The 9408-nt window shown below is 49.0% G+C and overlaps 2 protein-coding genes across 2 annotated transcripts; both read right to left on the bottom strand.

The window, feature by feature from the left end:
- Positions 1 to 361: 361 nt before the first annotated feature.
- On the bottom strand, positions 362 to 1402 carry LOC114828271 (uncharacterized). Its single transcript, XM_029111723.1, has one exon. It carries the CDS (start codon positions 1400 to 1402, stop codon positions 362 to 364), a length of 1041 nt encoding a protein of 346 aa, XP_028967556.1.
- Positions 1403 to 6109: 4707 nt separating this feature from the next.
- On the bottom strand, positions 6110 to 7269 carry LOC108864374 (uncharacterized). Its single transcript, XM_018639886.1, has 2 exons — positions 7146 to 7269; positions 6110 to 7008 (listed from the first exon to the last, which is right to left on the bottom strand). Exons 1-2 carry the CDS (start codon positions 7267 to 7269, stop codon positions 6110 to 6112), a joined length of 1023 nt encoding a protein of 340 aa, XP_018495402.1.
- Between the last annotated feature and the right edge of the window lie 2139 nt (positions 7270 to 9408).

Here is a 9408-nt window from a genome sequence, read left to right as displayed (position 1 = left end):
CGAGGGAACGGCCGAGAAAGTCAGAAGCCTCAGAGATCTCGATTACCGTACGCCTCCAAGTATTCCATAAGTGACGAGCTCATTCGATACCGGACGTGAATTCGATGCAGGAAACTTAGTACGTCCGAGATATCCTTGAGAATACTGAAGCCGCCATTACGAATCACAACCGCATCGCATTTCCTACGGACCGAATCCCCGACATCACCGGGTGTATTCTTGAGACCTCTAACAAGTGCCTCGAAGATACCAACGCTTTCTACCAAAGACAGTCCCTTCGTTCCAAGTTTCTCGATGGCATGCGGGAGCTCTCCGGAGTTTGCTTTTATAAAAGCGAGATTGTCCCTTACAGAGGGCTTCCTCACCAATTGAGCAGCCGCTCCGATGCTCGCAGCGTCACTGACGTCCAGAGCGTACAAAACCTTCGAAAATCGAAGTGGTCGGCGTAATAAACCGCTGCGTTCAACCAGGTACCCCATCTTGTCAGAACTGGCTGGGGTGGCAGCGGCACTCCGGGAGCGATCTCGCGGAATATGCTCACTCGAGCGGCAGACCTCAGGAAAATTTTCTTCCCGTTGGAGACCAACTTGTCTACATCCGGGAAGATGGTCCTGATTTCCTCAGCCAACTGATGAACAGCGTGTGCTGCGCAGGTAGCGTGCACCATTTTCGGAAATATCACCTGCAGAGCTGAGCCGGCTTTTTTCATATAGGCAGCTCCGTCACTCAGGAAGAGGAGTACCCTCTCGTGCTTTATGCCGTCTGGCCACAGAAGGGTCCATGAGTTCAGAAAAGCCTGGACTATGGTCGAACTGTTCGTTTTCTCCAAATTTTTGGCATTAGGAGGGAAGCTTTTACTCTCTGATGCTTCCAGTGTTCCAACGATCGTATGAGCAACGAACCTTCCCACAGCGTCCGTGCTTTCATCAATGGATATCCATACTCGTTTCTCCCCGACATATTCTTTGATGTGTGCCAATTTTCCCTCATAGAGGCTCTTGAGATATCCCGTTCGCCAGGTTACAGACGATGTAATTTGTTGCTTCGTGTAAGTCCGCAGGAAGCTCTTAAATTTCTCATTCTCCAATTTCCATAGCGGTATGCCAGAGGACACGAGGGCCTCAAACAGGTCCGTGCTGAACTGAGAATTCTTCCCTGTAGCCGCAACTAGCGTTGTCAGCTGCTGTAAGGTTGTAGAACCTGATTGTTTCCTATTCTCCATCAGAGACTCGTTATTGATACCATTAAGATGCTGCGTCACGAGCAACTTGTTCTCCGCGTTCATTTCCTTCTCACAGACTTTGCATAGGAGTACCGATCCGTCCGTTGAAAGCACTTCCGCTCCAAACTGCTCCTCATAAGATCCTAGTTTCGATCTTTTGGAGGCTGAGACTTTCGGCATTCTGTATTCGGGATATGGTTGCGGATTGTCGAAGAATCGAAGAATATAATATTATAGAAAGTGAGCACGAATCGAGTATCGTCGATGAGCGGGATCGAATTTTTCGGGTAGGGAAATCTATTGGATTGGCCGGTCCGCGAATGTTTTCGAAGCTTTCGAACACCCGAGGATCCCGTCAGCTGTTCATCAACTCGAGCATATGATCCTGTCAGCTGCTTGTCGATTCGAACGGCTGACTCGGCGCCGCTGAGAACCCGTCGCCTCTGAAAGGCCCTCGCACATACGGGTTCGCGGACAAGAGGAATCGAGAATTTATCCGATTCATCACCGTTCCCATCTATTCTCGGTTGACCATAGCTGTACGTCGCTCCCAGCGTCGAGACCCGCGAGAATCGATGGGGAAAATATGGGATATGCAGAATTATGCTCCAAAGCCCAGAATATGCATTTTCGGGAGAAAGAGCCCAGAATATGCATTTTTATGCTATATATGCAAAATGCTTGAAGTCACGGGCTTTAATGATTACTGACACGGGAGCACCGGAAATCTTGTGATCATGGGGAGCCCAATGAAAATGATACAATCGAGAGGGTGACGGAACCTTCATATGATAGAGTTTCGCTGACTTCCAACTGGACGAAAGTCCGGTTGGTGGTATCATCGAGTCAGAAATGGAGAAAAATCGATTACCCATGAAAGTCTGAGGATCCTCAATTGTATCATAGTCTTGATTATATTCCATCGTCGAACACGAATGAGGTGATGAAATCGAGCTCAAACTTCATACTCCCCGGAGCGCTCGATGAGCACGAACATGGTCTCCCACCATGTATCCATGTCCGGGGCCCACGACGCGACGCCATCTTCGAACTATCTGGCTGACTGAGACAGCCGCCTCAATCCGACCTACCTAAAATCCCGGAGATGAGGAACCCACTCTATCTTTACCTAAAAATTTTTGAAGATGTTTCTGCTGGTCATTAGCTACTGAAAATTTGTTGGGCCGGATTTCCGGCCCGAAAAAGCATGGAGCCAAATTTATATGAACTTATGACCAGCAGAAATATCTTCAGAAATAATTTTTAGAAAAATTGGGTTTCTTATCCCCGGGATTTCAGCCCTAAAGTTCCGCGTATAACGAACCCTTCATTGCGGAGAAAAGTTCCGCGTATAACGAACCCTTGATTGCGGAGAAAAGTTCCGCGTATAACGAACCTCCCGTATAGCGGACCCCGCGTATAACGATCCTTCCGTATAACGAACCTTCCGTATAACGAACCTCCCGTGTGAGGAACCTCGCCCATAACGAATCTCGCGGATGAGAAACCTTCTGTATGATGAGCCTCGCGTACAGCTTGCTATTTTATTCGGAGTGCGACCTTCTCTGGTACCCGTTGACTCAGACGATTCCGACAGTATCAATCAATGTTTTCATTCACCCTGAGAGGGGTAGAGCAGTATACCTAGGTGGAATATGTAACAGTACGTATATGTATATGTATTGCGGTTCTGCGACGGTTGTGCAGAGTGGGAGAGTGTACATTTCACAAGTCACAATTTTCTGAGGTCATTGAGGGATCGTAACCTAGGACAGACACTCCCGTGGTACTTGTTGCAGACTCCAGCACATCTCCTACACCGGCAGCTGCTGCAGGAATCGTGGTCGCCCTCGGTTTTACACAACCTGTGGTGGAATCCATGTATCGCAAATCTCGTTACTGCGTGTCGATTCGTTCTGCCTGGTCCTTTGCAGGCATCTTGGGACATGGCAGCGGTATGGAAAAAGTCTTTATCCACTTCGTCGAGTTTTCGTTTCCAATTCTGTTGACATTTCCGATAGGCGTCCGTCTCCGGCAGCCCAAGCTGGTCCGCGATATCCTCGACGAACGTTGGCGTTCCCGCTAGCAGGTACCCATACCGAGGTATGCTGGTATGCTATCCCATACCGAGGTATGCTGGTCTCCGGTAGGCGTAGAGTAATTGGACGCTTGAATTCGTTGGGAGTGATCTATGAGGGCTTCTTTCTCCACTGGGCAGGCGGCCAGCTTCGTTTTTCTGAGCCACCTGTACGGGGTTCTTTCAGCCTCCTCCAGCAGTAATCTTTCTCTCTTTTCCATAAACAGTTTTTTCTGTGATTTGTATGTCTTTCTAAAGAGGAGCTTGAGGTATGCAGCGAGTGGCTTCAGTGCTGGGTATCGCGAGGATAATTTTGATGCAGCTAGTTGACCCTTCCGCGCCGTTTGACAGAGTTAGTTGAACCATGGCCGTCCTTTAGCTGAGTTTGTGGGTATCGTACATGATTTGAGGATTTCCGTGAGGTGTTCGAAATACTCGTCTATGTTGATGTCCGGTGGGATGGGCAGGATTTCGTGCGACCTCATCAGGAGCTTGTCGGTGTCGACTCTCCGCGAAAGGGGTCTGCGCCGTAAGATCAGCTCGTCCTTGTTGGGCAGGTCCACTTCGATGCCGATGGGTAGGAGTGGCCTGAGACTGGTTCCTTCCCGAAGAGGGTGATCAGTTCCCAAGAAGCGAACAGATCTCTCTGGGAGATTCGTCGCGAATACGTCGATTACCGATTGTCCTCTGCCGCATGTGAAGGTAGGCTGTCGGATATCGTTAACGGCCCTACAGCCAGAACTCGCCAGTGTGTCAAGGAAGGCCGTTGCGCGCGGGACGTCGGGGTGGTCGAGACGCGTGTGAAATCACCTCTGATTATTAGGGGTCCTCCTCTCCCGAGAGACTGTATAGCCCTGGACAGTTTGTCAATTAGAACAAGTGTAGATTCTACATCGGCGGGTCTTATACATATAGGCCGCGATGATATTAAGTTTCTCATTATTTGCCACTATAAGATTTTCTTCGAGTAACTGGAGAGAGAGGCTTCCTACCCTATGGTTGTAGAGCAGGAATACCCCTCCACTCGGACGGCCGACTCCGCTTTGTTTCGTTGCCAGAGAGTGATGTGCGTAGAAACCTTCTGTGTTGAAGGGTTGTAGGGACCATGTTTCGGTGAGGATGATTATGTCAATTATCTTGAGATCTCGATATTGGAGCTGGCTTCGGCGTAGAACTTCCTGAAGGATGCGATCTTCTCAAGATGATCGGGTGGTAGTGGTTGACCGACACTAGTGGTCCTCCGTAGGCTGAAATTTTTCCGTTTCAGAAGTTTCTGCGCCCAATGATTGTAAGCCTTGAAGTTCTCATCGCCATGACCTCTCATAACCGCGAGCGCCTTCTGCTGAACATCCCGAACTTGTATCGCTCGACTTTTCGATCTCAATCCGAGAATCCAATCGCTGACTTCATCTTCCATCTCTGAGCTGTACACTTGGCCGTGACGAAACGCCCGTCGATTCCTGTCACCAGCTCTGAACTGGTCCTCTTTGTTCCTCCAGTCGTGTAGCATGCTCTTTGAAATGTTGAACTTCAACAGAGTAGCTGACTGACCATGGAGTTTGTCGAAGTCTATCGCTTCTAACTTGCGCTGAAGGGTGTAGGAAACTCTCGTTCTTCGCATTTTCGAGTCAGGACAGGCACACGAGTCGAACAACCGGAGGGAACTCACGACAATCGATATCAGGATGGAAAACAAGACTGGTGGACGATTGCACGGAGCCTCGCTGGCAGTCTGATCTCAATAGTCCCTAGCCTCCAGCACGTCCAGCGAAGGCGACTTGATGTTGAAAGCCCAAACACATGATGTTCGAAACACATCGCTAGCTTCTGGATTCTATAGTGTATGAGAGCGGTGAAGCTCAGCCGACGAAGCCGATTGCTTGAATTACTGACGATAGCCGCGCTCACTACCTCCCATTAATCGTCTCATAAGTTACCGTTACCTTTAACGGCCAGCACTTCGTCGTCTTCTCCAGACAAAACAATTTTTGAATCCCTGACTCGTACTTATTTACGAGTTATTTACCGCTCAGACGATTCCCATGGGTATAGACCCAGTAAGCCGAAACTTTCACGCCGAAACCCAGAAAGCCGAAACCTGGAACGCCGAAGCCCAGAGCGCCGAAATTCGTCTACCCGAAACCCAGTACGCCGAAAGTTGAGGTAGCCGAAACCCAGTACGCCGGAAATTCCTTCTGGCGGAAATACCGATCACACGTTCCGAAGGAATACAAAAAGCTTTTTCTTCGAGATTCAGTTCTCTTTCCAAACTCATCTCCGTGATCGCTAGAGGTTCCGAAGGATACGAGTACCTTCTCTTCACAATGTCCTCTTCGACTAGGCATTCCTTTAATCTTATCTTCACAACTGCGGAAGGTTCCGACGAATGAAAAACCTTCCTCGTACAACTACCTCCTTAAAACTCCTCCTCGAAAAGGTCTCCCTACAATTGCGGGAGGTTCTGTGCAACTTTATGTATGTAGTCGATAAGAGATATCTCTTCCGACTCGAATTCCGCCGTCAGTCTTATAAGCCTATCGTTCAGCGCTCGATATTGCTTGGTCAGTGGAGGGGGCGTTGTCCCATTCGTAATCGCGTCATGTCCAGCCTGAACTTCTCCTCCTGTCCTTGGAGATGTTTGATCATCTCATAAAGATTGACATGGCTCTTCTTGATTATTCTATTTAGAGCTTGATGCAATCCCTCGAGATGGTTTGTTGTGCGCGCTCCAAAATTGTGGTAGACCGGTTCCACATTCGGCGCGGGAAGACGGTCTCATTTTCCATCCACGTGTTTATGAAATAGAGTTTTCAATCTTCGAGCTTCGCGTGCGCGGGGTGCTCGGATGAGGGAGAGTCGGCATTAATATCCAACCAAGCGTCCTCGATGCGATTCCGGGGCACCAAGGCCAACGCGGCTGTCGAGCGTATGAACCGCTTTACTTCAGACTCCTTGTAGAAGGTGACGAGTCCCGATTCCAGAACTTTGCGCCATAAGCACTGGTTGAAATGGAACAAACACCCTTTCACCTCTGAATTCGGGAAGGATTCTCGAATCGCTCTGAGCGTGGAAATCTCGCAATGCAACCGAAATGTCGTAGGTTCGAAATTCCGTCCAATGGAGATGGCGTAATTCTTCAATAGCTCGAACATTCTCATGTAGGTTTCTTTGGATTTGTCCGGAAGGAGAAAATACGCGAAAGGGGCCATTTGAACTCGGAAGAAGCCATGGATAGTGTAGAGTTGGCTGAATATGGTCGGTACAACTCTGAATGTGCCGTCCATGAATACAGTCGATGCTTCGCATAGCGAGATGATGAGGTCATTCGTGCTGAACCCTAGAATTCGGTTGATGCTCCCGTCATCGAAAAGCAGGAAGTTTGCTCCTGTTGATGTCTTCGTCCACTGATCATCCAGATTAATCTCCTCACGAGATTGAGGTAAGAGCGGCCTGACTTTAGCACGCTCCCGTTGGAGTATACTGCGGACGCTGTTGAACCCTGGTATAGCTGCCCCTATTTCTTCGTCATCGTGCGCGTCCCGCAAGGTATTTACGGAGACCGCAAGGACTCCGGAGTACGCTTCTCTCAAACTCTTCTCTGGCTGAGCTAAGACGGCGCGTTTCGTCTCCGAGCAAGCATCTCTCGTGATCAGGTCTCGGTACTCGGGCTGTGATTGCCACTCTGCTTGCATACAGCGAGATCCGGTTCCTAGTGGATCGGAGAATAAATATTGCTAACATGGTAAGGAGCCCTTGCGCGGAGAGGATGCTCGGGATCAAAATATCAGAAACAGAAGATTATTCAGAAGAATACCTTAATCAGTACTGTCCTCGCTGGACAGCCACCTTGTCGCTGTCGGATACATCGGCAGTAGAACTTGCTATCGGCCTTTTTATCGACTTCTAACAAGTAATCGTTCACGATGAACATTGGTTTGTCTTTCGCCGATTGGATTTCCGAGACATTCATCTCTGCGATTTCGAGTGGAGGAAACTTCAGCGAAACATAAGCTTCGGAGCTCAAATGATTTTAGCACGTTTTTCTGGACACCCATCCAGCTCCTACAGCTGATCGATTCGCGAGGGAACACCTTCTTGACTCGCGAGAGCAGTGCGCGCCTGTTCTTACGTGCTCACGTTGTCCCGCGACGTTCACGGCACACAGAACCTGCCGGCGCGGGGGTGCAACCAGTAGATTGACTCCATTGTTCTCTCTGATCAGGCATTCGACTTTTGGGAGCATGATTTCCTCGCGCTACCGTCAGCTTGTACCTCCGTCCAGCAAGCTGGCTCGTTTCCTCTGAGTATTTTCCAGAGACTCGTCCCTCCAGGGTCATTCCGGAATCGTCTGAGATAGGCAACCGCCAGAATTTACACAGGTTCCACAATGCAGGAGTGCCAGGAGATATATCTTCATTTTCTTAACCCTCAATAACTAACGGCAAAGTTCATACGCTGATTCTAATGCTTCACTATGAAAGCTTTTCAAGCCGAGCACTGCGTGGCCACTCAGCGGAATCGGGGTCGATTCGATCGACGACTTCCGGTGTCCCGGATATCGACGCTTTTAATTTTCGGCGTACTGGGTTTCGGCGTGCTGGGTTTCGGCTCTTTTGATTTTCGGCGTACTGGGTTTCGGCTTTCTTGACTTTCGGCGTCATGGGTTTCGGCGTTCCGGGTTTCGGCGAGAAACTTTCGGCTTACTGGGACCTAACCTTCCCATGTGGGCACGTTTCTCGCTCCTTGTGCAAGTTGGGAGTAGGCCTTCCAAAGGGTTAATGTTGGCACGTTTCTCGCTCCTTGTGCAAGTTGGGAGTAGGCCTTCCAAAGATCCGTGAAATTTGAGATCCGCAGATCCCGGATCCCGGCTCGGATCCGCGGATAAGATCCGCACCAAACCGGATCCAGAAAAAATACGTATACATGTGTACAACTTATGTACAGTTCTCTGCGGATTCGCTGCTGATCTCCACATGTTTATGATATTTATGCGGAGCCTACCCTGAAGCATTTCATGCATTTTCCGCTTTTGGAACTCTTCAAGAAATGTTTCCAAACCCAGCTCTTCTGATACGTCGCTACCTTGAAGTCCTCCATGATGAGGAATGCTCCGTCTAAATAAAAGGAGAACAACAAAAATGGATGTACGGGCTCGTCCCGGCAGGAGGGTTGCAGTTCATTCTCGATAATTTTAGGCTCTACAAACTTGTTCGCGGGGAGCAGTCCAGATCACGAACTGCAGAATAAGAACGCTTGCGCTTGAGGTATGAACAGTTGTCTCTCAGCTGCTATCGACCGGATCCCGGTCATAAGTCGCAGCGAAGTCCGAGTGAGGGAACAAGCCCTCAGTTTTGAGACGAGAGGTTCCGAATCGAAATGGGAAATTCATGACTCGCGTTACCTGTTTCCTCCATCGGAGACACGCGATTGATGGTCGCTTTCCTCCCGACTACTTTGTATGTACGATGGTTTTCCCTACATTCCTGGAACAAACTCGTGCGGATCCTGCGGATCCGGATCCGTAAATGAATCGTTTATTTTCGAAACATCGTAACTCCACTCTGGAAAAACACCCAAAAACAATCTTCCCCCTGTAGTGTATCCCACAGGATACCGATCCTGGCTTGTGGGGCCATTTTCGAAAGCTCTTGGTGAGAGCTTTCAGAAAAAAAATATTACACCGCCCTCCCTCTCATTCTGTGGCTACACGCGGAGAAATGAGTCTTTGGAGTTACGATGTTTTGAAAATAAACGTTTTTTCCAAACTCAGGAATCTTTATCTCGCCGTAAAAACGTCCAGGATCATCGTAGGAGGCTGTTTTTTCTTTCAAAATGTATCCCAGGTCCTCAGCTTTCCAACGAGGCGCCACACTACCCTATAGCTCCATTCAATCAAAAGTTACGGGCGTTTTAAGAATGGACCAATCCCCATAGACTTAACATTGACCTCCGATCTGCAAAATGACTTCTCTCCCATCATGCTGTAGGAGAATATACTGAAGATGAGAATGGATTGAATGAGAGAAAGAACGCACCAACCAATGAGGGAAACTGAAGTTTATTCATTTCGCCCTCGGAATCATACTCCGAATCATCACCCAAGTCCAGG

Source organism: Galendromus occidentalis, unplaced genomic scaffold (assembly GCF_000255335.2).
Source record: "Galendromus occidentalis unplaced genomic scaffold, Mocc_1.1 scf7180000077463, whole genome shotgun sequence".
Lineage (NCBI taxonomy): Eukaryota > Metazoa > Arthropoda > Arachnida > Mesostigmata > Phytoseiidae > Galendromus > Galendromus occidentalis.
Note: the sequence above shows the minus strand (reverse complement) of the source record. Positions and strands in the feature narration are given on the sequence as shown.